The sequence below is a fragment of the Tachysurus fulvidraco genome, chromosome 2 (genome assembly GCF_022655615.1).
Source record: "Tachysurus fulvidraco isolate hzauxx_2018 chromosome 2, HZAU_PFXX_2.0, whole genome shotgun sequence".
NCBI classification, from domain to species: domain Eukaryota; kingdom Metazoa; phylum Chordata; class Actinopteri; order Siluriformes; family Bagridae; genus Tachysurus; species Tachysurus fulvidraco.
This window is the reverse complement of record NC_062519.1, coordinates 13,894,875-13,921,762: the sequence shown is the minus strand read 5'-3', so window position 1 is coordinate 13,921,762 and position 26,888 is coordinate 13,894,875. Positions and strand designations below refer to the sequence as shown.

General features: G+C 39.4%; 5 protein-coding genes across 10 annotated transcripts; 3 read left to right on the top strand and 2 right to left on the bottom strand.

Annotated features, from left to right (window-relative positions):
• Positions 1-231: 231 nt before the first annotated feature.
• Positions 232-7,545, top strand: dnajc16l (DnaJ (Hsp40) homolog, subfamily C, member 16 like). 3 transcript variants are annotated; one of them, XM_027176428.2, is made up of 15 exons: positions 232-376; positions 1,081-1,276; positions 1,376-1,442; positions 1,585-1,906; positions 2,646-2,830; positions 2,983-3,087; positions 3,387-3,539; positions 3,635-3,765; positions 4,054-4,231; positions 4,339-4,521; positions 4,952-5,028; positions 5,244-5,324; positions 5,423-5,509; positions 5,682-5,852; positions 6,114-7,545. In XM_027176428.2, exons 2-15 carry the CDS (start codon positions 1,104-1,106, stop codon positions 6,457-6,459), a joined length of 2,259 nt encoding a protein of 752 aa, XP_027032229.2. In that variant the 5' UTR covers positions 232-376; positions 1,081-1,103; the 3' UTR covers positions 6,460-7,545. The 3 variants fall into 3 exon arrangements, with proteins under 3 accessions (XP_027032229.2, XP_027032230.2, XP_027032231.2); XM_027176429.2 differs by lacking the exon at positions 232-376 and adding an exon at positions 471-969; XM_027176430.2 differs by lacking the exons at positions 232-376; positions 1,376-1,442 and having other exon boundaries at positions 1,135-1,276.
• A 442-nt stretch (positions 7,546-7,987) lies between these two features.
• cdab (cytidine deaminase b) lies at positions 7,988-10,356 on the bottom strand. Its single transcript, XM_027176432.2, has 4 exons — positions 10,072-10,356; positions 8,697-8,808; positions 8,540-8,597; positions 7,988-8,441 (listed from the first exon to the last, which is right to left on the bottom strand). The coding sequence occupies exons 1-4, from the start codon at positions 10,253-10,255 to the stop codon at positions 8,301-8,303; spliced, it is 495 nt and encodes a 164-aa protein (XP_027032233.1). The 5' UTR covers positions 10,256-10,356; the 3' UTR covers positions 7,988-8,300.
• Positions 10,357-10,656: 300 nt separating this feature from the next.
• si:dkey-33m11.8 (trypsin) lies at positions 10,657-16,424 on the bottom strand. Its single transcript, XM_047810072.1, has 6 exons — positions 15,493-16,424; positions 15,321-15,373; positions 14,489-14,639; positions 14,219-14,360; positions 12,808-13,065; positions 10,657-11,900 (listed from the first exon to the last, which is right to left on the bottom strand). The coding sequence occupies exons 1-6, from the start codon at positions 15,582-15,584 to the stop codon at positions 11,745-11,747; spliced, it is 852 nt and encodes a 283-aa protein (XP_047666028.1). The 5' UTR covers positions 15,585-16,424; the 3' UTR covers positions 10,657-11,744.
• A 1,266-nt stretch (positions 16,425-17,690) lies between these two features.
• On the top strand, positions 17,691-23,163 carry si:dkey-33m11.7 (trypsin). Of its 4 annotated transcripts, XM_047804731.1 has the most exons (7): positions 17,691-17,838; positions 18,420-18,449; positions 18,528-18,579; positions 19,415-19,556; positions 20,434-20,700; positions 21,128-21,291; positions 22,955-23,163. In XM_047804731.1, exons 1-7 carry the CDS (start codon positions 17,784-17,786, stop codon positions 23,055-23,057), a joined length of 813 nt encoding a protein of 270 aa, XP_047660687.1. In that variant the 5' UTR covers positions 17,691-17,783; the 3' UTR covers positions 23,058-23,163. The 4 variants fall into 4 exon arrangements, with proteins under 4 accessions (XP_047660687.1, XP_047660684.1, XP_047660671.1 ...); XM_047804728.1 differs by having other exon boundaries at positions 18,420-18,579; positions 19,400-19,556; positions 21,128-21,246; XM_047804715.1 differs by having other exon boundaries at positions 18,420-18,579; positions 19,400-19,556.
• A 393-nt stretch (positions 23,164-23,556) lies between these two features.
• Positions 23,557-25,711, top strand: camk2n1 (calcium/calmodulin dependent protein kinase II inhibitor 1). The gene is made up of 2 exons (XM_027176299.2): positions 23,557-24,241; positions 24,605-25,711. Exons 1-2 carry the CDS (start codon positions 24,070-24,072, stop codon positions 24,667-24,669), a joined length of 237 nt encoding a protein of 78 aa, XP_027032100.1. The 5' UTR covers positions 23,557-24,069; the 3' UTR covers positions 24,670-25,711.
• The last annotated feature ends 1,177 nt before the right edge of the window (positions 25,712-26,888 follow it).

Below are 26,888 nucleotides of genomic sequence, written 5' to 3'. Positions count from 1 at the left end.
TATATTTTAATCTAATTTAATTACATTTTACTTTATTTTTATTTAAATTAATTAAATTAAAATTTTATTTAATTTCATTGTATTTTTAATTTTAGTTAATTTAATTTCTTTTTATTTGCTTTTTAATTTATATTTAAATTAATTTAATCTAATTTAATTACATTTTATTTTACTTTATTTTTACTTTTATATCTTTATTTGTATTAAAACGCACCTCATTCCCTGACTGTGTCAGTGTTCTTATTTCCAAGAGTTTTCCTGAGTACTCACCGGAACCGGAAGTGCTACTGAGAAAAATGCTAGCCTAGCAACGGGACCTGCCCATGGAGTTTGTGTTTTAATGCTGATAGATCCATTTGATCCATTTGACGGTTTTGTGAGTAGTTCTGTACCATTGATTGATATTATATTTAATATCGTCTGGTGTCGCGCTGTTGAAATTTATCTTGTATGTCTCATCTCTTTAGTTAGCATGTTAGCATCATGTTTAGCTAGCATGCTAGCCAGTATGTTATTTACAAATGTATATTCGCTATATTTACTATTTGGTCTTTATTTTTAATTTCCACTATAGTGTATGTTGTGTTGATTATTTGTGGTTGAATAATACAAAGAAGTTTATAATACAAGGAGCTTTTTTTTGCAGTCATTGAAACGCCTAAAGGAGGATTTCATCTCAGCTCGTAAACATGGCTGGCTTTTTGACAGCTTAATTTCACTTTCTTTGACCTATTTCAGAAGTGTGAACACCCTGCTGATGGTTTTTGTTTTTGTTTTTTCAGTAAAGGAAAAAAAATGCTGAAAAATAAACAGTCTAAAGTCTAAACAGTCTAGCATCTTTGCCAGGTGGTCAGTTCTCATCCACCTTACTTATAAATCTTTTCTTAAAGCTCTCAAACATTTTAAAAGGTGGAAGAAAAATAACTGATGACTGAGAAAGATGGTCTACTAGTTTGACCGGCTCGCTCTGTATGTGTTTGGTTTCACTTGCATCTCACACCACTGTGTTCCTTTTACACTTGCAGTTCACATGACTAACGTTACATATGACGTTATTCTGTTTCGCTTTCTCTTGTCTAGGCGGCCTCTCCGAGTGTGAGAAGATGGGCGTCCTCTCCAAGTCCCGTCTGATCCTTCTGATCTGTCTGGCTGTTGTCCTGCTTGTTTTGGGAAATGCTTCAGCTTCCGAATTCGATCCGTACAGGGTGCTCGGAGTGTCTCGACACGCCGGTCAGGCTGAAATCAGGAAGGCTTACAAGCAGCTTGTCAAGGAGTGGTGAGTAATCATGAGGACAAATAGATTTCTAATTGTAATGCTTTACGTAACAACGTTTGCACCTCATAAGTGCTTAGAATGCACTTTGCTTTATTATAGGCATCCAGACAAGAACAAAGATCCAAGTGCAGAGGACACGTTTATCAAGATTACTAAAGCCTACGAGGTTGCAGTCTTTGTTGTACCTATATATGTATTATACCCTGGAACTCATTAAATACACATTTAGATTTTTTTAGGCAAAGCTTGTTAGTATTGAATGTCTTAAGCCATGGCTAATTCCTGTGAACCATATTTTGTTCTTCAAGATCCTGTCGAGTGAGGACCGCAGAGCAAACTACGATCAGTTCGGTCAGACCGATGAGAATCAACACCACAACCAGGCCCCGCATGGTTTTCGACACTTCCAGGACAGCTTTTACTTCGATCAGTCGTTCTTTCGTTTCACGCAGTCCACTCGAGATTTCACAGACAGCAAGCACCTGCTTCAGTATGAGAAGTATATGAAAGAAGTGGAGCCCGATAGCTTTAAAAGGCCCTACCTGATTAAGATTACCTCAGAGTGGTGTTTCAGCTGCATCCATATCGAGCCCGTCTGGAAGGAAACCATTCAGGAGCTGGAGCCACTGGGTGGGTGTTGTGAAAATTTCAAATAAAAAAAAAGTCAACTGTAATTAATCCCACTGATTGATAAGATATTGATTTGTTTTCTAGTACAGCAGCTCTGACAGTAGTTCCTGCTGTAATTCAAGTGATAAATTCCACATAATCTAAGGCTAATAATAAATCAATAAAAGAAAACATTAGTATTCTTAAGGTGGTGTTATTAGTAAGCATCCATGCATTTAATATTTATGGAAGGAGTCTCCGTTGTCGGTTCTTTGTAACCATCAGTGAGGTTTCAGGTTTCTGTAATATGACAAGCTCAATAGAGAGCCTGGTGATGTGGTTATTACATGTAACTGGAGTGTGTGTCTCCAGAAAAACTTTCACTTGTTGCTAAAAATTTCCCTGGACAGATCATCCTGTCATGTTTTCTTTCTTATATTAAACTGTATAACAAAGAAAGGCTTAAAAAGCTGTTCCTAGACCACCAACATCCAATACCAGTCTGGACCTGGAGGTGTCACTATTGACCTGTGATTTCATGTTGCCTGTCAGCTCACAAAGCTCTGAAGCTTTCCATTTTGAGCTTCAGAACAGCTTAATGTAATTCACTAAAGAGAAAATCTTTAAAATCACTCACTTTACATTTAGGAAACGTTTTTAGTTGTTAAAGCCTCTGTTTTGTTTTTTTGTCTTCTCCACCACCCCCACCCCTATGCTTAATGTATGTTTTCTTATACATTCCACTCTTCTTTGGTTGTAGGTGTGGGAATTGGCGTTGTGGATGTCGGTTACGAGAAGCGATTAGCTAATCATCTGGGAGCTCGTGGCGCTCCATCCATTCTGGTGCTCATCAACGGCAGAGTGACCTTCTTCCACAACGCTGTGGTCCGAGAGAACCTGAGGCAGTTTGTGGAAAGCTTGCTGCCGCATAAGCTAATAGAGAAGGTTAGATGGAAAACTCGTATGTCAGAACGTATGCACGTTTGTGATGTGTATCGTTCGAAATGCTTGGGTTAGAATGGAGGGGCAAAAACTACCCACTTCTCAATGTGTTTTTTTTTTTGTTTGTTTTGGATTTTGTTTGTTTTTTTGGTCAGGTGACAGATGATAACTACCTACAGTTTTTGAACGGTTGGCGGGAAGAGAACAAACCCAGCGTCCTGCTGTTTGACGCTGCTCTTTCAGCACCATTACTTTACAAGGTAAACTGTTATTTTAATCTTTTAAAAATATGAAATATCTATCTTATAGTAAATCTTTAATTATTAAGTGTTAACCTACTCATCAGTTAAAACAAATAATTCTACGTGCCTGTTTTTGTTGTTTTCTTCTTCTTATGGACTTTCATATAAGGCACTCTGTTTTATTATTTATTTAGTTTTTTAGTTACATTTTCTTTTTTTTTCTTTTCTTTTTTTTTCTTTTTTTATTTTAGTATTTGCCTTCTTTGCAGCAATGTTTGTGGGAAGGACAAACCCCTATTTTGTTGCTCTGCTTGTAGCTCTCTGCCTTTGCATATCGAGACTTCATGCGGTTTGGTTACGTAGATCAAACTCAGACCACACGTATCCAGAAGCAGTTCAGCATCAACATGTACGCTCCCACCATGCTGCTGTTTAAAGAGAACACTGAGAAACCTGCAGACGTCATACAGGTAATGACCCTTTGGGGGGTTTTTTTTACGCTCTCGATGTAACCCTGTTGCTTTCGTACATGTTTTAATAAAGCTTTCTGGTTTTCTACACTCAGTCCAGGGGAATAAAAAAGCAAACCATCGATGAGTTTGTCTCTAGCAACCGTTTCCTGCTGGTACCACGACTGGTCAATCAGAAGCTCTTTGACGAGCTGTGTCCAGTCAAACAGTTCCACCGCCGTCGGAAGTAAGAAGGCCTGCTTTTTCTTGTTTTTTGTTCCTTTGGGTTTAGAGGATTTTCATATTATATAACAAATCCTCCATCTGCTATATCCAATAATGCTGGCTTCTGACCTTGTGAAGAATTTCACAGCCTCACTGATACATGTAGTTTTAAAAAAAAAAAAAAATTTTTTTTGCTCTCGTGAAGCATCTTCAGATTGCACTTCAAACCAGAGAATTCTGAAATCCAAACATTTTAGTGTCTTTTCAACGGAACATCTTAGGTGACTAATGTGTTCTTTTATCCTCCCAGATACTGTGTCTTACTCATCACTGGGGAGGATGAGACGTTCGTGTCTGTGAATGACGCCTTCTTCGACTTTGCCGCTTCGAACAATAAAGAGGTGGTGCGATTCGCCTACGTCTATCAGAGGCAGCAGCAGCCTCTCTGTGATGCGCTGCTCAAAACCCAAGACGTCAGGCCTCCCCAGGTCAGAGGCAAACGCACACAAATTGTTGATTCAGTGTTCCGATTTATTATTTGTATTAATGCTATGTTTACATTATATATCTGTGTGTCTCTGACCGCATCTATTAGGTGATCATTCTGGAGAGGCGAAGCACCACAGGCAAGGTGCTGTACCGGACGATGACTGGCGGCTGGAACGGGAGTGACGACGATAAGCACCGCCTTCATGAGCAGCTGGAGCTCCTGCAGAGAGACCCGACCTTTCTCACCTATGACGCCATGCTACCTGAACTCAACAACGAGCTCGCCTCAGTGAGTCTCTCAGCCTTATAGCATACAGGACCTCTTCCCATGAGGATTTACGCCCGCAGTACTGATAAAACTCCGAGATTTGGTGTAGTCCCTTACTCTTTCCTAATATAAAGGATATAATATTTGAGCAGGAAAACTTTAAGATATAAATGTGTCAGCATCAGCATAGAGTTGTACATGACAGGACCATAATTGCACATTGGCCAACTAAATTATCGTGTTGAAAAGCAACTTGCTATTTTATCGTTTGTTAAGTTTGTGACGCGTTTCATTCAGTAGATGACAACAAACCTGTATGTACCAGCAAATCTATCAAAAAACTTCAGACCCAAGCCATTATATAAAAAAATAATTTCGATTTGTTCTACAGTGTAAACAGGATTCATCTGTCTATTAATGTCATTTCTAATTCTCATTCTCTTCACTGCAGATGTTTCTGATCCGGTGGGTGAACGATGCCTATGATTATCTTTCTCATTTCTGCTTTGATCTTCTCTACTCAAACTGGTAAGTAGGAGAATTTTCAGGATTCACTCTTTGTCACTCGATCGTAGTCGTGAATGTTATAACGAAACGGGGTTGTGATGTTCGGGTGATGATGAAAGCTGGAGATAGAATAGATAGAAGAAGCAAGCTTCCAGTTTAGGAGCATTAAAAATAAGGAGCTGGCACTTTGCTGTAAAATACTCCAACATTCAGATTAGATTCTCTGTCTCCCCCAGGCGAGAGGTGATGCCCATCGTGTCTCTGATCTTCTCTGCTCTCTTCATTCTTTTTGGCACCGTCATAATTCAGGCTTTCAGGTAGGAGCTTGAAACACACTCGGGACATCACTACAAGTTTTGACATTTCGCAGTGTAACTTGGCCTTGAATTCACTTTAAAACTCAACCAATTTGCAGTGACTCAGAGGAAAAAACGGCCAAGCGGAAGGCTAAAGAATCCCCAAAGACAGCAGGGAGCTCCTCTGATACAGAAAACACATCCAGGTGAGACAGATTTATTCATCCTTTTCTTCAAATGAAATGGGCTTAAAACGAACAAAAGAGAAACATCTCTATCGTGCATATTATACACGTGAGGATTTTAGTATCCATAAATATAAATTTAAAAAAACTTCTGTGATTTAGCATCCCCTTTATATTTATTTCTTTTTTTCAGCCGTCCTTCAAAGAAGAACTTTGTGGAAGTGACGGAGCTGACAGACATGACCTACACCAGCAATCTGGTCAAATTAAAGCCGGGACACATCAACGTGGTGCTGGTGCTCACAGACGCGTCCAAACAGGTCCTGCTGAAGAAGTTTGCCAAGGAAGTGTACTCGTTCTCAGGGTGAGGCTCTGAATACCTGCACCACATTTAATGGCACAAAACGGAGCATGAACAAACAAATATTTTCATTTTATCAATAATAATCTTCTGTTGATGTGTTTCCATTAGGCTTTAACTATTTGAAATGAAGCGAATTACATTTTTTAACAGGATGCATATCACGCGCCGGCAACTTCTGAACGTCAGGCTTTGTTGTTTATGTGGTAGATTTTCGTTTTATAAAATACTTTCCAATCCGTTTCTAATTGTGTCGTTTCTCAGATCCCAGACTCTTCACTACTCTTTCTTAAACACTGATAAGCACAGTAAGTGGATGGACTCACTCCTGCGGTTGGTGCCCTCTGCCAGGCTTTCAGAAAATGAGGAAGAAGAGGGCACATCCTCCTGTAAACCGTGTTACACCGGCCACGTGCTGGCCCTTAATGGCCATAAAAAATACTTTTGCCTGTTCAGACCAACGCTCACCAAGGCCGAGGATGACTCTGTACAACTCCATCATAAGCTGGACCGGCTGAACCTATGGATGGAGAAGCTAACGGAGGGCACGCTGCCCAGACTCCATGTTCCTGCCTGGCCTGATCTGCACATAACTACCCCCAAAATATAAAGAGGTGGGATTGAAACCTTGTGGGAATCTTAAATATCAGGTCTGGACTCCACAGTGTGACTTTTTTGTGTTGTTGAAAGAAGGAGTTCATACTGTTTGCCTGGGAATTGAACCCCGGTACAGACTGTGTGTAGTATGTGTTCTTGATTCTTCTGGTTATGCACTGGCTTTTTTTTTTTTTTTTAACCCTCATGGCAGCACCAGGTACATGCTTTTTGCTGCCAGCAGGGGTTGCACTACCAACCATGTTATTTACAATGTGGAGAAAAAAAAGTCCTTGGACTTTATTTTAGCTGCTGATTTACGCTGTAGGAACATTCACCGACCCGTTCACGCACAGACGACAGGAAAGTCCTGTCAGGATGAAAGCATGTATACATATAAGTGAGTCATATCAAGTGCCACCTGTTTTTTGTAGAGATATGAGCTATGTAACAAAAAAAGGCCATTTTGGGGATATATTCAAATTGGCACTTTGTGTACTGAGAATAGAGAAATGATCTGTCCTTTATTTTCCTTTAACGAAACACGTCTCGATCATCGTTTACTACTGAATGCATTAACAATACAAGTAATCGAAATGCCCACGGTGTGTGTAGCTTTGTTAGTCGACAGCTCGTACAAAGCTGTGATAGGTCACTAACATCATTCAGGTGACGAACGCTCTTCTGATTGAGCAAAAAATTCTGTTCATAACATTATTACTTCTCCATTTTTGTGTGCGTGTGATTGTGAAATGTGTTTGCTTGCATGAAAAAAAAGCTTCACATTTGTCATGTTTTGCTTTGATTTCTAGCATTTTGTGTGTTTGTTTCTTAAAGATTTCTCACTTTTTTTCCTCTCGTTTACACTTAAAACGTCATCATAATCCAAAAATACTTTAAAACCAGTGTAATTATTGAGCCACTTCATAACAGTAATATATATATATGTATACATTATTATTATTATTATTATTATTATTTTATGCGTGTGTCTTGACCTCAAAGCATTTGTTAGATATTTAATTTATAAGAAGTTGCATCGTTTGTTCCATGTCTTACTCGTACTGTTTATTTAAATAAACATTACACAAAGTCTACACATTACAGGCTGTCTTTATCTGAGATGTGTAGCACAGCACACTGGTTAGAAAGTCTTGATACATTTATTTTAGGGCACATCATTGAGATGGAGGTTTCCATTTAAATTTTTATAGACGGAGTCTTCGTTGTCTTATCTGAGAAGGGAAAAAATTCTGTCTCATGGAAAAACCTTTTACACCTGATCTAAGGTAAGTGATAACATGAACTAGTTTCAGAGGCATTTCTTTCTGAAGGGAAACGTGATGTCCGTTCTATAAAATAACGTGGAAATTCTCGGTAAATTGCTGTGGGACGTGTTATTGAGGGGAGAAATGGAAGAGAAGCAGTTTATTTATTTGTTTATTTATTTTACTGCAACTATTTGCACAGTTCTCTGTTAGGTGACCCCCATTCTTTTTAATTACAAATGATTTCAGCTTCAGATTGATGAAAGACAGCTTGAGTATCGGATCGTCTCGACTTTATTTAACACGCACTTATACAGCATGTATCTTAAATACGTTCTATGTACGTTTTACACACGATTATATTTACAACTTTTAAAACACGGTCGTATTACATGACTTAAGATTATATTACAGTCACAAGATCATATTACAAGTAAGCACCAAAATAATAAACCCTTTTTTTTCATGATCAACCACCAGATGCACCAGAAGTGTTTTAATTTTGCATGTTTTACTTTTCTCCTAATCCTTGGAAAGTGTTGAATAACAGAAGAATCTTTTTTCCACCGAGGCTTAAAGAAAGACGATCCTAACACTCATTTGGAATAGCGTGCACCTTCTTCCTCGTCAGATCGTCCGGTCCGAAAGACACAGGCAGAAGTTCTTCGACCGTCATCTCCACGTACGTACCGTCCGGTTTGGACAAGTACGCCACCCAGCTGCCGCCAAACTGGGGAGGAGAAAAACGCTCTATCACGTGTTCCAGTCATTTCTGTGTATTCCTACTGTACACGTTCAAAGAATAAACTTAACTTGAAATGAACTTACTTCCCTCATGAACTGCCTACACGCTCCACAGGGGGAGATGAACTGTTCACACAAATCACTAGCAAATCAAAGCAAGGTGGTCAGATGTACTGTAAATAACTGCTGCTTAAACAGTTGGCTATGTAATAACATTTCATAAGAACCACTGATGCTATACCTGGCTATTGCGATGGCTTTGAAATCTTTGTATCCTTCTGATACGGCCTTCGAAATGGCAGTCCTCTCTGCGCAGATGCCCAGGCTATAGCAGGCATTTTCAACATTGCAGCCTATTTTGGGGGGAAATCATAGTCGCAAAGATAAGTTTGTTCTTGTCTTATTTGGTTTAGAAAGCTATGAAGGTGAAAGAAAGTTCTCTCTCTCTGTCTACCTCTCTCTCTCTCTCTCTGGCCTTCTCTCTCTCTGAGCTGCATGGCAGTCCTCCCTTGGTATGTCTTATTTAACCAATATACTGTATATATTATTTTACAGTTTGAGGCACTGAGAATCTATTGATTATGTATACAGAGGACAAAGGCATTGTCATATTTGGTTTAGAAAGCTATCAAAGTGTTATAAAAGTTCTGAATTTTCAATAGTCAAGTCTGGAATTCCAATCACGTGTTCCAATCACATAGCTAATAAGATGCTAAAATGCAGCCATTCTCAGCAATGGAAGTTTGTAAATATTTGACACAGTCTACGGCCCTCCGATCAGTCAGGGTGGAATCGCCTTTCAGTTCAAGCCTGGTCAGACTTTGTTGACAACAAACCTGTTTTGAGATCAAAGTGCTGGTCAAGACTGAGCAATCGCACCGTGTTATGTTTTGCGAATTCATATGAATTTCTGATTGTACTTGAATGAATGATTATACTTGGAGCAAACAAACTGCAAGTCAGTTGTTACGTTGTAGACCGTAAACAATTCACTGTTCTTATTCATTTTCTGTTGATTGTCAAAAACAGGACTGGAATGTAATGGCACACATTGTTAATCATTGTTATGATGTGATCATGAAGACTGGGAAACTCTCTCTCTCTCTCTCTCTCTCGCTCTCTCTCGCTCTCTCTAGAACACAGAGACAGTACAGTACGTCCTCTCCCTCCACCGTCAGATGGATAGTGAGTGGACACATATTAAATGTTTTCATAATCTTTCTATCTTTTGCCATGAAATGGTCTGAGGTCTGAGATTTTTTTTTAAACATTTGTAAATTATGGATATGCTCAGAGTGCGTTTCAATGCTTAAGAGCTGCCTTGAAATTTCTTATGTAACCAATAACATTATACTGTATATATTATTTAACAGTTTGAGGAACTGAGAATCTGTTGATTTTGTGCACAGACAGAGGACAAAGGCATAATGTACGTTTTTATAGATATTCTGGGATTTTGAAATAAATAGATATAAATAGTGTATATGTGTGTGTGTGTGTGTGTGTGTGTATATATGTATATGTATATGTATATATATATATATATATATATATAATTAGATTGGAACAAAATTTCCATAAAGTGCTAGTAATTAGTTATAATTGCTTCCTCTCACCTGTGAACACTTTGCCGTCATGGGTCAGAACTGCAGCCCCTACTCTGAACATGCTGTAGGGACAATATGCAAATTCTTTAGCCTCCAGAGACCGTCGAATCAGCCCCGTTACCCCCGAGGAGTTCATCTTCAAGCCTGTCATCAAGCCGTGTACCAGTTCACATCTCCCTTGTAGGTCATCCATTCGGTTCTGTGGTCTTGATGTGGGTATGTGTCTGCCTGCCTTTCCTTTTTTTTCCCTTTTGCATCCTTTGACTGTCTCAGCTACTGTATGTCTCAGTTCAGAATCTCCCTGAGTTGACATATAGCCAATCCGTGTTCTAGTATTTTCTCTCCTCCTTCTCCACCCCCAAATCCATGTTTCCCAGAGTGCCTTTACATAACCACATCAAAGTCGAAGGCCACTGAGGGATGACAGTGATGTTTTGTGTGAAATTGTCATGTAATCAACTTGCTCTTCAAAATGGGAAATAATATTATTTTAACATAATATAATATTAATAATGTAAAAAAATATCCCTGGATTCTAAGCTGTTTGTACTTTCTTCCCAGTTAGTTTGTAATATGACTATATAGATTTCTGTACAAACACAACAATGTGGTATGATAATAACAAACAGTACATTTTATTCTTCCAATTTTTTTCCAATGAAAATATTTCAGCTACAGGCATTTTATATGACCTCGCAGTCGTGTTCTGCCTTTTTTGCAAGGTAGACATTTTATTAGCAAACATAAAAAGGTTGTCATTCAATTCACAAGCCAACACAAACAGGAGGATCACCACAAACTGACATTCTGGCTGTAAATTGGTTCCTCCTTTATTTTCATGTTTTTTTGTTTGTTTTTCCCTCTCGCTCTAACAAATCCAAACCAAATTAGAGAACCAGTTGATCACCTTTTTATAACTGTCATATCTGGAGCACTCCACAAGTTCGGGCCCAGTTGTCTCCCCATTACATTTTGCCCTTTTGTCAAAGCCTCAAACGCTTTCCCGTTTTTCCTGCTTCCATCACATCAACCGTGAAAACCGACTGTTCGTTGCTTGTATTGTCCTCTTCACCTCTCGGTGGTTTGACTAGGTGTATACGCCACTGGCTGCAAAGGTTTGTGCACTCAATGGTTTTCAAATGGGAAACATTGTATATTATACTTGTATAAATGGACATCTTAGAAAATGAAAATATCATGAATATTGATGAACAGATCTAGTATTTCCTATTATAAAACCAACCCATGTGACCATTAAACCCATTACAAAGTGTCTACTCATTTCAAGCCTCTGTCAAATACTTTTTTCTCATTTTATTGCTTGAAAAATATGTAAGAATAGATTAAGAACAACTTTTATGCCTTTTCACTTGCTTAGCACTGTGTTTAGCAGTGTTCAACAAAAATGGAAGAAAGCTACTTCTAATAATGAAGAAACACACAAGACCTAATGCATTAAATGTCTTGTTTTTAACTCGCATTCTTTGTTATATGCCCAGAATATGCAAACTTTCCCACACATTACAACCTTACCTTTTGCATTTTGGTCTGATTTTACTTTATTCCCAGACCCCAATCTAATTTATTAATACCAGAAAGCGCTGTGTCTCAGACTTCTCACAGGCACTATGTATTTGATATGTCACTTCTTTCTGTAAAAAGCTGCAGGAAGAAAAAACAGTCTAGTCCCTATTGGCATCAATGGTCAAGTTGATCCAGCGGATGTAGTTACGAACCTTGGTGTAGACACCAGGGAAATATGGACTGGCACAGCCAATACCCCAGGAGACGATGCCTTCGAGGTAGCCGTTACATACAAGAGGGCCACCTGAGTCACCCTGCCATGAAAAAGAAAAAAAAAGTGAAATATCATGGTGTCCAGCATCCCATAAGGTCTTAAGTACTGAATGACTGTGTTCATTCACCTACAAGGAAGGATTTGCTTCATGGTCAGTGATACTATGCGTCTGTCCTACCTGTATGACCGATACCAAGGGAAATGATTTTGATATGTTTTTGTCATTCAGTCATTTCTTCAAATTCAGTAGCACTTTTATTCTGATTCCAGGAATAGTGCGTATAAGGAGAGAATACCCCCAGTCTACTGAATATGAATACATGTACCCTTATAACCCTTGAGGAAGTTTTGTGTGGCCTGTCCATGTGTCATCTTGTATGGGTTGTTTTGAGGAAACTGGAAAACCCCCATTAAAAAAAAGAAAAACATTTGAACCTCCTCACAGCCAGATCTAATCCATGACTCTGGAGCTAAGAGGAAGCAACTACCCACTGCACCACAGTCTAATTTGCATAGTAACGTACAACCTGTATTATAAAATAGGGTTCCCCTTTGGTATTTCCTAAGAACAATATATAATTATATTATATATTATATAAAAGCATTTCTGATGGAAAGACACTTAGAGATACATCACAAGTTCTTACAGGGATGTAAAGCTTGAAACTCTAGATACATGCTGCTGTGGTACCACTGACGTTGAGTGTCTATATCCAATTGTTCGTTTTTATTTTTTCGTCAATTTTTTTTTATTATTATCTCTTCATTAAACATGGTTAAACAATTAGTATGAACTACTGTAGAGTAATAGTCTCATCTATTTCAAGCCTATACGAGGTTCCAGAGCTTTGGCAATGTCTTTCATGGTCTGTTTCTAGATTTTACATCCACACAGGGTCATCTGGTGCCTGGAGTCCATCCTTAGGTTTTTAATTTTCTTGACTTACCTGGCACGAGTCTTTTCCTCCCAGCGGAGAGCCGGCACACACCATGTTGTCTGTTATTCTGTACAAATAGTAGTTCTGGCAGTTGGGAATGATCTGTACATCCACAGCACGCAGCACGGGGGACAGATAGTAGCTGTAGACCTGTGTGACACCCCAGCCGCTGACTACACAGAGCATGCCTCCGAAGGTTGGTGGGGTGTCTGTGCTCGGCATCTTAACCGGCTGCACGTTACTGTTCAGGTCAGCTGGCTGTTCAAGCTGTAACACACAACAGCAAAGGCATTCATTCATTTATTAGCTCATTCATCTAAAATAACAGCTCTCTCCTGGTAAGAATCGAAGAGCACATTTAAGGTCAATCAACAATATCAATGCACTTATCAGTATGGTTTCTTTTCTTTGAACTGTTCCTCACTGTTATGCCAGATTAAACCATCACAGTGACTTGACTTGCATCACTGGGACATTTTGAAAGGGGAGGATTCGTACAAATGAAATTGGGGCATAGAAGCCTTTCTCACCAAATGTACATTAGAGCACAGTGGAATTATTTTCTTCGCATATTCCAAATGAAGAGGGTGGAGTCAGTGCACAGGGGCAGCTATGATGCAGTGCCCCTTGAGCAGGGAGGGTTAAGGGCCCTGCTCAATTGCCCAACAGTGGCAGCTGGGCAGTGCTGGGGCTTGAACCCTGACCTTCCAATCAACAACCAAGTAGCCTTAACCACTTGAGCAACAGCAATGATTCTGTACCTATAACTGAAAAGTTAAAATCCTCAGTCTGCCAGAATGATTCTGTTAGACCCATGAGAAAGGCTTTAAAACAGTTCACCAGCTTCATACAATAATTGCCCTATAGCTAAATGAAAGCTCTGAACAAGTTGGCGTTTTTTTTTTGTTTGTTTGTTTGTTTGTTTTTTGCCTTTTCAGCTCTCAAGACACTTGAGTCAACTAATCAGCATTCAGCCCACTAACACAAAGGTGTACTGAGTTCAGAAACACAAATAAAAAGAGTCCTTTATGAAATTCAATGCTTTATATTGTTAGGATATTTCCACTTGACTGCCTGGATAGATGTCATACAAAGTGTATGGTACAGAATTCTTAATTCCATACTAAGTATATATGGGTGGGGTTTTTCTAGATGGAGCCTGGATGGAAACCCACTGCAGTTCCACATAAATCCTCACATAGAACAACACATAAGAGGAACTAACCTAAGAAAGTGCAAATTTTATTTACTTTCTTCATCGAATGCAGTTTCTGATCTCGACAACACCTACAGGTTTCCCTGAAGTTCAAGGTAAAATCCCACTAGGAAAAACTAATCAAAAAATTAAAACTTAGTTAAATTAATCTAAGTTAAACTGGTACAAAGCCAGGGCAACTAAATGATGTTTAGTTTCACTTACTTTGAGGAGCATGATGTCATTATCAAATGTCCTGTAGTTGTACAGGTAGTAGACTAGGGTTTTGGAGACATTAAACACCTGCTCCACTCCCTCTTTCTTGAAAAGATCATACTCATTCAGCACGACTTTGATCAAATAGTTTCTGCAGATCAGAGATTTTATTTGTTAGTTGTTTGGTCAAGTTTTATGCTCTGATTTAGACATGTAAAAGAATCAAGAAGAGTGTTGTCAGCTGCATTAAAGCCGATTTGACCTGGCCGCAGTACTCACGGCTTCCAGCAGTGTGCAGCAGACACCACCCACTGTGGGTGAATAAGTGTTCCTCCACAGTAGTGCTGGCTGTTATACTGTAGTGACGCCTGGTATTTTATGGAGTAGGGCTCAACCTCTAGGCCGCCGATGATCCTTTGCTTTATGGGATCTATGAGGAGAAGGAATTCGAGTACTTGGAATCTCTAATGTCTGGTTCATGATTCCATCAACATGCCAGTAGTTAGATTTATTTATCCATCTTCAGTATCCACTTTAACAACTGTCACGGTAGATTCAGAGCCTATCCCAGGAACACTGTGTGAGTGAACAAATGAACCGTAGCACCGCTCATTCACAGGGTTCAATTTAATGTAGCCAATCGACCTACCAGTGCAGTGAAATGCAGTGCAGCTCCATGGCTCTGTGTTCAAGCCTGAGCCCAGAGTAGAGTTTCACATGGTATTTGCATGGGTTTAAATGATGATAATTTATTCATAGATTTGATTGAAAAATTAATTTGTGTGTGAAAATGTATGCTATCCTGCATTGTGTACGGTGTTCCTGGGATTTATACTGGATCCACTGCAACTCCGACTAGATAGAGCAGTTACTGAAAAATGAACAAGTGAACGATCATGCAGAGAGTAATCCAAGCTCAGGACCAAACCGAAGACACAAAGATATCCACGGAGATTTAAATAAATATTATTATTATTCTATATCGTATAAACAGTTGATAATTTATAAGGTTAGAGTTGAATACGTTAGAAAACAATCTAGTTTGGGTGTATAATGCAGTGTTTTTGGATTAGATAGGTTTGCCTTACATTATCAGTCATGGAAACTTTACCTTGCATGTTGGAAATGACAAAAAGCAGTGAATACACAATGCAGTTCTTCAACCTTAAAAAAAAATCATCTATGAGAAACCATCAACCATCAATCTTACACACAATTTGTACAGTAGTTTATTAAATCATCTATTAAAAAATATTTATTACAATATCAGTAATAGTACTTACATTTTCTGGGGCAAGTACAGTACAGGAATAGCAGGTCCTTCAGCACTGGTGACACTGAGAACCTCCAGTTGGTTTTTATACTGTAACCGCATCCATCCCTTAGGTATAATAACTCTCCATGTGTATTATTCCCTCAACACACATCCAGACAATAGTAAGAAATGCGTCAGCCCTGACCGATTTGTATAGTTGTGGTGGAGTCCCTTTATTAATGAACTGTTAATACTCTCTAATGTGTCTGTGGCTAAGATAATCATGGACACAGTGATTTGGCAGAACTATAACAATAACCATTATACTGATGTAATTTTAATGTTTAAGACATTTGAAATAGCATAGATTGGCTATTTTGAACTCTGGAGGAAGATATTTTTGATGTACCACTCCAGATTAATTAAACCAGTTCCTTGAACTAATACACAATCACTAGTCAGACGATACACCTAGATTATGTTGATCAAAGGTCAGACCGTTTCTCACTGTGTTATCAGTTTATAATCTCTCTGTGCTTGTATTCCTGTGTTCATTCGTTCTCACCGACCTCTTTAAACAGTTCTACAGAGTGAGTGCACATTATATGGCATTGTTACGCTTTCTCCCTGGGGCAGATAGCCACACCGGGACAGGATGTCTTTCCAAACCATGTTACAACCCAGGAGCTTAAATACAGCAGACACGCCAGCACAAAGAGGCAAGTGTAGGTTGGATTTACCATGGGTAATATATCCATATAGAGGATGTGGAGTATATATGATGTGGTAGTGTTTTCTGAACTGACCTTGATGTCATTCTTTGTTGGGAACAAATTAATGACAAATGTTGGTTGTCAGGTGACCACCATATTGAACCTCCACTGATTATCTGTCTAACTGGATACTGTACATAAATAGAAAAGGACAGGCAAATAAATTCAATCGTATAACTAAAGTGTCAGCAAGAATCAAAGGAAAGGTGTACGAGACAGTAGTGAGAGCAGCTATACTGCATGGATTAGAGACTGTAGCAGTGAGGAAAAGACATGAGGCGGAGATGGAGGTAGCAGAGATGAGGATGTCAAGGTTCTCTTTAGGAGTGACGAGGATGGACAGGATTAGGAACGAGCACATCAGAGGGACGGCTCAGGTTGGCTGTTTTGGGGACAAGATCAGAGAGGATAGATTAAGATGGTTTGGACATGTACAGAGAAGGGAGATGGTTATATTGGTAGAAGGATATTGGAGATGGAGCTGCAAGGTCAAGAGGAAGGCCAAAGAGGAGATATATGGATGTGTTAAATAAGGACATGAAGGTAAATGGTGCGAGAAACAGAAGGCCGAGGATAGAGTTAAGTGGAAACTGATGATTTGCTGTGGTGACCCGTAACGGGAACAGCCGCAAGTAGAAGAAGAAGCTATAACTAAAATAATTCAAATCTATATGTGAAATCATTAAAGCAAGTGAAATTGCTTCTAATGCTTCTAGACCTTTTAAATGATAAAACACAGTTGAAAATGTTGTGTAGAGTCAAGAAGCATGAGGCAAGTGAGTAAACAGCATGTTTTTCATTTGTGCAAATCAGAAGCAAGTCATAGGTCAAAGAAACCGTAAACTGGACTAATCCATAATCCAGGCCGAACAAACAGACTGAGATGGAAACAGAAAAAACAAGGCTTGGAACTGAATAATATAAAAATGCAGGACAAAAATAAATAAGGATAAATAAATGAATCGAGCACTAATTAAGAACAGATGAAACAGGCAGGACTGCAGCGGTGACAGGAGAGCCAAAACAAAGACACATTTATGAATTAAAAAATGTCTGATATAAATGTCTGGAGAGGCATAAGTGCACATTTCTGTTAAAATTGCAAACTGCATCTTAAAAACACCACCTTTAATATCGCTTACATATTGTATATTATACAGTACACTCTGTACCCTTCATGTACTCTACCCAGTCCAGAAAATACTAATCAGTGAAGCACTTGACAGAAAATATTACGCTGTGTGTTCTGGGAAGTGCTTCATATAAAAGTATATAAGTATATAAGATCTTTTCATTACATATTTTTATTCACCATAACAATACAATCATTATATCCGTTTGCTGGGTCAAAGAGGTGAGTGAAATAGAGGAGAAAACACACTAATTTGCCTCAGTGAAGCATGAATTGTTGCCAAGTTGAAATAGGAACCTTAGACACATGTAGACAGCTTCTGGTGTGGTTCCCTTTTGGAGTTCAGAGCTGGTTCTTCAGATTTATCCAGGTTTAACCAGGTAGTATCACAACTAATAGCCTTCTGTCTCCGTCATGCCCAGGATTCTGTTTTGGACCTTTGTGCTTCTGAAGCTCTTCATAGCCAGCGGTAAGCAGATTTTTAATCAATGTCGACTTTTCTAGGCATTTTTGACTTGTGTATTTAGGCAGATGTGAAAAGGCCTACAGTACTTAAATATTTATAAAAGTACTGAAATGAAACGGTGCCTGAACAAGAATTGAACTCTTTGTCCAAGACATTTTTATTTTAATATTAATGGGGTAGTCTGTGCTCTGTAATTTGTTCTATAAGACATATAGTTTCTTTCTGTGTGTTTTTTTTCTTCCCACATGTAATGTGCCTCATCTTTTTAGTGCAACATGATTATCATCAATGCCAGTCATTTATAAGATGTTTGTCTTTACATTCTGGGTATACAGGATCCCTCAGACTGACAGTTGACATTTATAGATCCCTTGAAGCTTTTAGTTCCCACAAGCAAGGACAATGACTTGCACTTGTGCTTTTGGTGTTTTATTCAGTCTTATTTCTCATTAGACAGAGAGTAAATCTGTTGTTATCCTTCTCTCTGAGGTATTTTTTTCTTGTCTCAGATAAGCCATCTGTGATGCCTGAAAGGTCTATAAATCTTATGCAATCTGTTCATTTTTTTTTTTTTTTTTTACCAGGTCAAGATTTCTTTCAGAGCGAGAGAGCTGGTGATTATGCACCATCACCACATTCAGTCAAATATGTTGTGTCTTTGCAAACGCCAAAAGGACAGCATTTCTGTGCAGGATCCCTGGTGCATAAATATTGGGTCCTCACTGCGGCACACTGTAATACAGAGTGAGTCCCTTCTTCTTTACTTAGCAAAATATTCTCAGTTTTTGTTGTTTGGAAAACGATGCACTGAATCATGGCATGGAAGAGATGCAAAGTCTCAGGCCAAGCACCTACCCTCAAGCCAAAAAAAAAAAAAAAACAGGGAACACTGGCACACCATAAGAAGGGTAACCTTGATGTGTCATTATTGTGTTTCACAATAAAAGGCAAAGTCTTATCTGCAGTTTTGAATACAGTTCATTGCACCAAACCTTCCATACAGGCTCACTGTGTCTCAGTAGGCACCCGAATCAACTGCAGGAAGGTAACTGATACTTCTGTACAGTCACTATTGCTGAAAGCTTAATGTCAAAAATAATAATATCAAGACAAAAACCTTTCTCCTGGTTCTAAACCCATTATTAACAAAATTATTGATCGAGTACTTGGTTGCTAAAGTAGGGACTTACAGTAGGATCATTGAATGATTGATGGATCGGTTTTACGAGAGAGTGGTGAAGAATAAAGAGGAGTAAGGAATAACAAAGAATAGTGCATGCTGACAGGAAAATAACCAACGACGTGGTGGCGTGACGCGAAGCTGTTAAGTTGTACTGTTAAGTTGACGTCTTACCAATAAAACCGGAAAGATCCTCTGTCCTGAAGTTTACCAAAAGGTTCACCATATGCAATTTTTTTATGCACCTAAAATGTCCCTGGCAACAAAAGGTTGATTAAGTGGCCTATATAAGCGAACAGTTCCATCACACCTCCTTTGAATTGAGTGTCCCTGTCCTGTAGTGACATTCAGATGTGACACTAATTTATCATGTATGAGATGCAGATGTCTTGCACTCAGGGTGGATCAGATGATGATAGTGGCCGGAGACAACATTCTTGGCAAGTACGAAGGGACGGAGCAGTATTCAAAGCCACACTCCATTACACCTCATCCACTGTACAACAAGAGCACCAGTAATGCAGACATCATGCTCATTAAGGTACAGCTCTTTAACGTATAGAGCTTTTAGTTGCACTTAATGTTAATAATATGTGAATATGCAACATGTTATTAAGTATTTATAATGCATTTTATATCTAGTTATAATTATGCACTTTATATACTTTGCACTTTGGCTCAACGAATATAATCCATTGTGAACACTATATTGCTAATAGCAAAAATATTACATCATTTTTTTTTATATAAGACCCACTGAATCCTGTCCTGATTTTCAATGTAACTTAAAGTTTTCCATTTTTTTACTCATAAGTGTGAATTATTGTTTTTTCTTTTTCTTTTTATTATTATATTATAATCAAAAGGTGTTTATAAATTCAATACTGTATCTGGGAAACAGAGCCAGTAGTCCATGCATCTATGCTTACATAACATGATGCACTTGAATTTGCTTGCCATTGGTGATTATAATTTGTTGTACCATTTATAATACCTTATATTGTGAATAAGAATTCATACATGCATAAAAAAGATTAATATTTAGTAGCTGAAGTATAATTGTCTATAATGGATGAATTGTAATGTATTGTGAATATGTTCATTGTTCATATTAAATATGTACTTCATAGAAAATATTGGCACTATGAACATATTGAACTTCCTGTTCTTAATCCAATAATAGCATTATTTAATTTAGGTGATGATCATAAATAAAGGTAATATACTGGTGCTTTTAAGATTAAAATAGGCCAGCATATTAAATTTAATAACCAACTGTCAGTATATTACTTAAATCGGTAGCAGTGCCAGTGTAAATATTATCTCTAATCCTAACCAGAAGGATGCTGTGATTAAATGCCTGAGAATAAACCAGATGCCCGGCTCTAATCTCTACACCCTTTCTATGTTTGCTTTAGCTCCGGGCTCCAATAAAGCTGAACAGGTACGTCTCCCTGGCTCATCTTCCCAAACAAAACACAGGAATGCTGCCTGGTCAGCTGTGTCAGATGTCCGGTTGGGGTTCCACAATCCAGGGCGGGAGCAGCAGCCCCCTTACGCTTCGCTCCGTAACTCTGCCCATCATCTCGACAGCTAAGTGTAATAGCAGCAAGTCCATCAATGGAAGCATTACAAACAATATGATTTGTGCTGGCATCAGTACTGGAGGCAAGAAGGCATGCAAGGTATCTGGCCTAAAGGGTTTGGGCCATTTTAAGACAGAGCATAAAATATCTATTTGTTCTTGTAATCATAATTTGAGGCGACTGGACTCAACGTAAGGATGTATTGGCATCAGATTTTGATAAAAAGAAAAAGAAATGTTGAAGTGTCTACTCCAGATAAGATGACGTAAACATAATGAAGAAATGCAGAAAAACAGGTCCTTATCTAGGCTTTAGCGATGTTGCCTACATCATCATGTTCATTTGCAAATCAAAATTTGTTATATTTGTAACAAGCTTTTTACACATGCACTTGAAATACCAATTTGGAAAGGATTTTAGTGTTTGATGATGGAATACATCATCACATACAAATATTTATATGATTGGAGAAGCTGATGTCATGTAAGCAATAAAAGCTACAACGTGGCGTGTTGTGATGTTCTAGTGGGGTTCTGGAGAGCTGCTCGTGTGTGACGGACGACTTTACGGGCTCGCCTCCTGGGGAAACGTCTGTGAGGATGCCGGCTCTCCAGGAGTCTACACGGCTGTGTCCAGGTTCCGCAGGTGGATAGACCGTGCCGTCTACAGGTCCTTGACACGATGCTACAAGTACAGATATCCGCTGTTCTCAAAATCTGCTTTGAGTCATGGCTAGTTTAACATATAGAATATACAGAATGTGATCATGTGACTAGTAAATATCTTAAAAATGTAAAGCAGTTTTAGAGTACCTGACAAAACAGTGTGAAAAATTAAACAAAAACCATTCGCCATACATAATACATACCTACTATTTGTCGTTACAGCTGTACAACATTATAATATGCTACATCACTTTTGAGTAACTGATTACTGAGGACAGCGTCTTCGTACAATGCTATAAACTTTGGCTTCGTAACAATTATTTTTGAAAGCGAATCAATCAAATAAAAAATGGCAAATATTGTAGCGTGTCTGGAAATATTAATAAGCCACAGAATAAGTTGAAATACACACCAGAATGAAAGAACTGAGATAGATGACTTACAATTCTAAATTCCCCTTGGATGGCTGTAGATCCAGTGAGATTGGGTGTGTCAGCGCTGCTTTTTTAGTGAAGCTGGCAGCAGTAAGAAGAGTTTCTGGTTTCGCTGCCTGCACTTGATATCATGGTGTCAAGTGATAGTAGCTGTAGATAGTAAGACGCAGAGTTAACAACCTTTCACACCTTTTTTATTCATACGTGTCACAAAGCCGTTATTGTCACTCTTTCGCCAAGCTGAAATCCATTCACTGAAAGCATTGTTACACTGAAATCAGTGGGTTCAGGATTCAATGTAAAGCTTAATCCTGTTATGTCATGCGTAATGCCCTGGTTAGCCTGCAAACAGCTTGTATTTTGCTGAAATATTTTTCTGAAATATCCTCAACACGGTTCGGTTCAAACTGGTGCAGTCCTTTGAATATGCAGTCAAAGTAACATAGTCAATCATTTGTTGTTCAGTAAAGCAGGTCTAATGAAGGCAGAGAGTAGAAAATAGGCCTATATCGACCTATCTGGATGGACCCTTTTTGCCGTTTACTGAATAAATGAGGAGAACTCGGCCACTGCTCTATTGCACAGCAGGGTATTTTTTTCAGTCTATCTCGCTTTCAAATTTTCTTTTCACTTCCTTATGCATGTCATGGTGAGTGATTTGACTGTTAGTTTTCCCTAAAATCAGTCAGGGCTATTTTCAACAACTACATGAAAGATTACACAGACATATAATCCAAAAATAAACAAATGCAAAAAACTCCACTGGCCTCGAGCTTGCATCATATCTCACTCCATCCTACTACAAAAACAAGTAAAAAGCACAGGAATGTAAACAGCCGTCTGCCTTTTTGGACCAAGGCTTGCGTCATACATCTCTACGCTCACTCCAGCATGAGTCATCTTGATCATACAGAATCTACCGTACAGTTAGAGTGAAACAGCTGTGCTGCTAAATTATGTCAAATGACTGTATAGGCTTGTGAATTCATTTTTATTAGTAAACCTTGTAGTAAAATCTTATATATAAGACCTATATAGCTGTAGATACATGTAACCCTTTTGTTCTCATGCATATGATAAAAAGAGCCCTAATAAGATCTTATTGTGGCTCTGGTATCAGGTGTGCCAGCATTTACTAAACACCATCTCTGGTTTCATCTAAATATGAGTTTCTATCTGTGCAGAGTTTCATATCTTTACCCCTGTATCAGTATAGGTTCCCTCAGGGTACTCTCGTTTCCTCCCACCTCCCAGAAATATTCCAGTCGGTGGACAAGATGAAGTAAATGTGAACGAGGATATGCATGGTGCAGTGATGTTTAATCTGAAGCATATTCTTTCTTCATACCTTGGATAACATCCACCAATATTCTGAGCGTCCCTCCATCCCTTTGGTGTTTTTTGACTACGGATGTTTTTGGTTGTGTTATAAATAAATAAATAAATAAATAAATAAATAAATAAATAAATAAATAAATAAATAAATAAATAAAAGTCCCATCAGTGCTTCTGTGGATGAAATGACTGCTGGGTCTTACTGATTGTGTGTTTGTGTGTGTGTGTGTGTGTGTGTGTGTGTGTGTGTTTGGGTGGGGTAGTGAAACATATTGTGCGTGTCTAAAGGGCACCTGTCTTATATGCTAGTCTTTATTTGACTAATAAAACGTACCCAACATACACAAGGTAGGTGGTATTTATATATACCTGAAAAACATAAAAAATAAGTATTACAGCAGAAACTCCGCGCGCTTCTGCGTCTCCAGGGTGAAACGCGCCACCGGTGACGTGCTTCTTTCTCCCTCCCTCGACACACACAAAGTCTTGCGCCGGGATTTTGTTTTGCATCGCTTCCCCATTTGCATTCGATTCTCAGGTGTGTGTGTGTGTGTGTTTTTTTTTCCCCCCAGCGCCACGGTCCAGCCCCTGTGAGCTCTCGCGCACTGACACACACACACACACACATACACACGCGTGCGCGCACACTCGTCCGCGTTCGGAAAACCCTACGGGAAAAAAAGGAATAATCCGACAGTCTTTCTTTGTTGAAAGAAATTTTTTTTTTGCTTTGCTTTGCTCGTGTCTTTTTTTTTAAGCCCCACTTACGGGGGCGTCCACGCCACTCACGGAAAGACAGAAGAGCGTGAGGGAGGGAGTCAGAACGCGAGTGAGAAGGAGACGGAGAGCGCGCGCTGTAGGCTGAACGGTCCGGGGAAAAGGCTCGCTGCCGCACGCGCGCGTGTGTGTGTCTATGTGTGTGTGTGCGTGCGTGCGCGTGTGTTTTTTTGTCCTCGCTCGCGAAGAGAAAGAAAGGAGGGAGGGATAAACGGAACGGCAGCTGCGGTTTGCGCGCCTGGCTTCGTGCTTTCAGCATGTCGGAGGTGCTGCCATACAGCGAAGAGAAAATGGCTCATTACGGCAACGACGGCGACGACGAGGATCACCTCTCGTTCACCTGTCGCCTGCAGGACACCAACAACTTCTTCAGCGGAAACCAGAACAAGCGACCACCCAAGCTTGGCCAGATCGGGAGAAGCAAACGAGGTAACGGATATTTGTTGTGCGCCACGCACAAAAAAAAAATCTTATAATATTGTCATGTTCATGTTCCTGCGCTCCTCCTGAGCTCCATACGTTTAGTGCGCAATTCTTTGTGCGCCATTCATGTTCCAGCGCTTTCACTGTTTGCATTCTGCCTCAATCCCTGACAGGACGGATCATCCACACTGTCTTCCTAATCACTCAGACATAAAACAGGGTTGTGCGTCTTTAAAGTCTATCTTTAATCCATCCATGTGCGAGTATCTATCTAAAGAGAATGAGAAGTAGAATCTGACATATGAGCATGCAGTGCATCCAAACCCCAAACCCCCATGTCAACTGTTGTCCTGTCTGCCTTTTTAACAGTCGAGGAAGACGGTGATGCCGAAGCACTGGAGAAGACGGCAGACAAGTCGTCTTCGTCTGCGTGAGCGGATTCCAAAGACACTTGACCTTTGATGTGTGTACCCAAAGACATTGTAAAGAAGCAACCCCTCTCCCATCCGGCAACCAAGCACGTCACACTCTCTTGCTCTCCGACACCCTCTTTACATCTGAACAGGGATGGCTGATGGACAATGCGGCGGGCATGCATGGGAAACTGGACGAAAGGGGCCCAGGAATGGGAAGGGAATACTGTGTTTTCCAAACTTTATTCGAGCTATGTGCAATGAGGGGGGCATCGCCTTGTTAACCGAGGCCGGCCAGTCCCACCGGGATATAATGAAGCAATTAGAGTGACTGAGCAAATTGTACCATTAACATTGAACCAGTATCTTCTTCCCCAAGCTGTAGTTCAAGGCTTAGCTGAGTCGCTGGCTGATGATGTTAATGGTAAAATAGCAATGTCAACTTCTCTTCCACGGTGAATTTCAAAAGGAGATTCACCATGTATTTAAGATAAAAAAAGGCTATTTATTAAATCTTTGGATACCTTTTTTTGCAGTGTTGGAGGTCTGAGCAAGTTTTATAGAGAATGACAGGAAAATAGTGATTTTCCTTTTATGCTTTTTGTTCTGGATGTAGCTTGACTAAGGGATTACCATGGTCTACCCCAATGATACCCTCCCTCTTCTCCCACCCTCAAACTCAACTCCTTAACCCCTTTTCTTGCTATTTCATGCATTTGATGTTTCTAAGCTGACAAGGGTTAGATCAGGTATATGGAGTTAAAAAAAAAAACCTTACTGTCGCATTATGATTACTATTGTACTACATATTTACCGTAGGTGTGCCAAATAATCATGACAGAAATATGTATTTCTGTGCTCTCTTCACACGCACAGTTTTATGAATATTCGGTGTTCATGTTTACAGGGCTTTTTTCATACTAGTGATGTACTTTAGTCATGCATGACGAACCTGACGACCTCAAGAGAATCTTATATAATGGCTAATGTTGTGTTGATTTCACAGAAAAAAAAAACGTTTCTACGGGAATATCTGTAATATTAAAGATTTTGAGAAATGGAATGAAAAAATGGTTTTGTCACAAATGATTCTGCTTCTCTGTCATACTAAGACAATGTTTAAATCTGGGTAAATCTGTGTGTGTGTGTGTGAGTGTGTGTAAATCCAGAGGACGTGACATTTCCGTAGCCACACCGCACGTGTTGAATGATTCATGTTCTGGGAAGTGCCTTTATCAGAATGAAGCATTTCAAAGCCGCTTGTCTGAGATTGGGAAAAAAAAGAAAGAAAGAATGAAAATTACACAGGAAGCAAAATATCATCTGCAGGAGGTCTATAGAAGGATTCTGGCAAGGAGCATCTCAGGCTTCTGCTGCCCCTCCTTTACCAGTCTGGGCTTCTCACTCATTCAAAGCACATGGACTGGATAGGCTGCCATGGCAACAGATGCACCTTGCGCTGAGCACTGTCGAAAGCTACACTGTAGGAAAAGCAGGAACGGATCACGCCTAGTGTGTCCTTTCACCAGCAGTGCCCGTTTTCTGTTTTGCAGTAGTTGCGATATGGGCAGGGCACTGCCATGAAGTTAAGATTTTCTGTAGAAAAATTCTCAACTAAGCTCTCATCACGTTTTTTTTATTTTCATAAAAGGATGAACTGAAACCGGTCATCTGAGTGACTGTCAAAGAAGTCTCACGTAGTATACCTTGTAATAAAAAAAAGGCATAAATGCCTCTTGAGCAAAAAGGGTCAGTTAGAGGTCAATCTGGCATCTTTTCCTGAACAGTCACAATTAGGGAGCATGAAGATATGAAGATGGAAATGAGAATAGAATTGAGCTCTCATCTCATCAGGAGCCCTTACGTAATGCTCCGGGGAAGTCACCCACCCCGCCGTGGTGCACAGCAAAAGCACTGTGTTAGAGACATGCAAATATTGCGATACTGAGGGTGATTTGCATTTCACTGCATGCCTTTTGGCGTGGTGCATGGGGCCTCCCTCTCCAGGATGAATGGGAGTGCCCTATTCTACCCAAAAGAGTGAGTCACTTAGCAAAAAAAAAAAAAAACGAGACGGCTGGGCAAAGCGAGGTAATGGGCCAGAAGAGGAACCTATGTGGGTGCTTTCCCAAAAAATACAGGGAAAGTTTCTAGGATTCCATTATTTTCTGTTTTAGTTATAGAGACCACACTGTATACATGTATACAGTTCTATTTCTTTTTTAAATGCACTTAAATAT

Coding starts and splice junctions, on each gene's coding strand:
- dnajc16l (XM_027176428.2), top strand. CDS start 1,104: ATGGGCGTCCTCTCCAAGTCCCGTCTGATCCTTCTGATCTGTCTGGCT. Junction 3,088..3,386: donor CAGCACCATTACTTTACAAG/GTAAACTGTTAT, acceptor CTCTGCTTGTAG/CTCTCTGCCTTTGCATATCG. Junction 3,540..3,634: donor AACCTGCAGACGTCATACAG/GTAATGACCCTT, acceptor TTCTACACTCAG/TCCAGGGGAATAAAAAAGCA.
- cdab (XM_027176432.2), bottom strand. CDS start 10,255: ATGGATGACCTACAAGGGAGATGTGAACTGGTACACGGCTTGATGACA. Junction 8,809..10,071: donor TGACGGCAAAGTGTTCACAG/GTGAGAGGAAGC, acceptor CCCCCAAAATAG/GCTGCAATGTTGAAAATGCC. Junction 8,598..8,696: donor AAAGCCATCGCAATAGCCAG/GTATAGCATCAG, acceptor TTGATTTGCTAG/TGATTTGTGTGAACAGTTCA.
- si:dkey-33m11.8 (XM_047810072.1), bottom strand. CDS start 15,584: ATGCGGTTACAGTATAAAAACCAACTGGAGGTTCTCAGTGTCACCAGT. Junction 15,374..15,492: donor CTGTACTTGCCCCAGAAAAT/GTAAGTACTATT, acceptor TTTTTTTTTAAG/GTTGAAGAACTGCATTGTGT. Junction 11,901..12,807: donor GAGGAAAAGACTCGTGCCAG/GTAAGTCAAGAA, acceptor TTTTCATGGCAG/GGTGACTCAGGTGGCCCTCT.
- si:dkey-33m11.7 (XM_047804715.1), top strand. CDS start 17,784: ATGCCCAGGATTCTGTTTTGGACCTTTGTGCTTCTGAAGCTCTTCATA. Junction 19,557..20,433: donor CAGACATCATGCTCATTAAG/GTACAGCTCTTT, acceptor TGTTTGCTTTAG/CTCCGGGCTCCAATAAAGCT. Junction 20,701..21,127: donor GAGGCAAGAAGGCATGCAAG/GTATCTGGCCTA, acceptor GTGATGTTCTAG/TGGGGTTCTGGAGAGCTGCT.
- camk2n1 (XM_027176299.2), top strand. CDS start 24,070: ATGTCGGAGGTGCTGCCATACAGCGAAGAGAAAATGGCTCATTACGGC. Junction 24,242..24,604: donor GATCGGGAGAAGCAAACGAG/GTAACGGATATT, acceptor CCTTTTTAACAG/TCGAGGAAGACGGTGATGCC.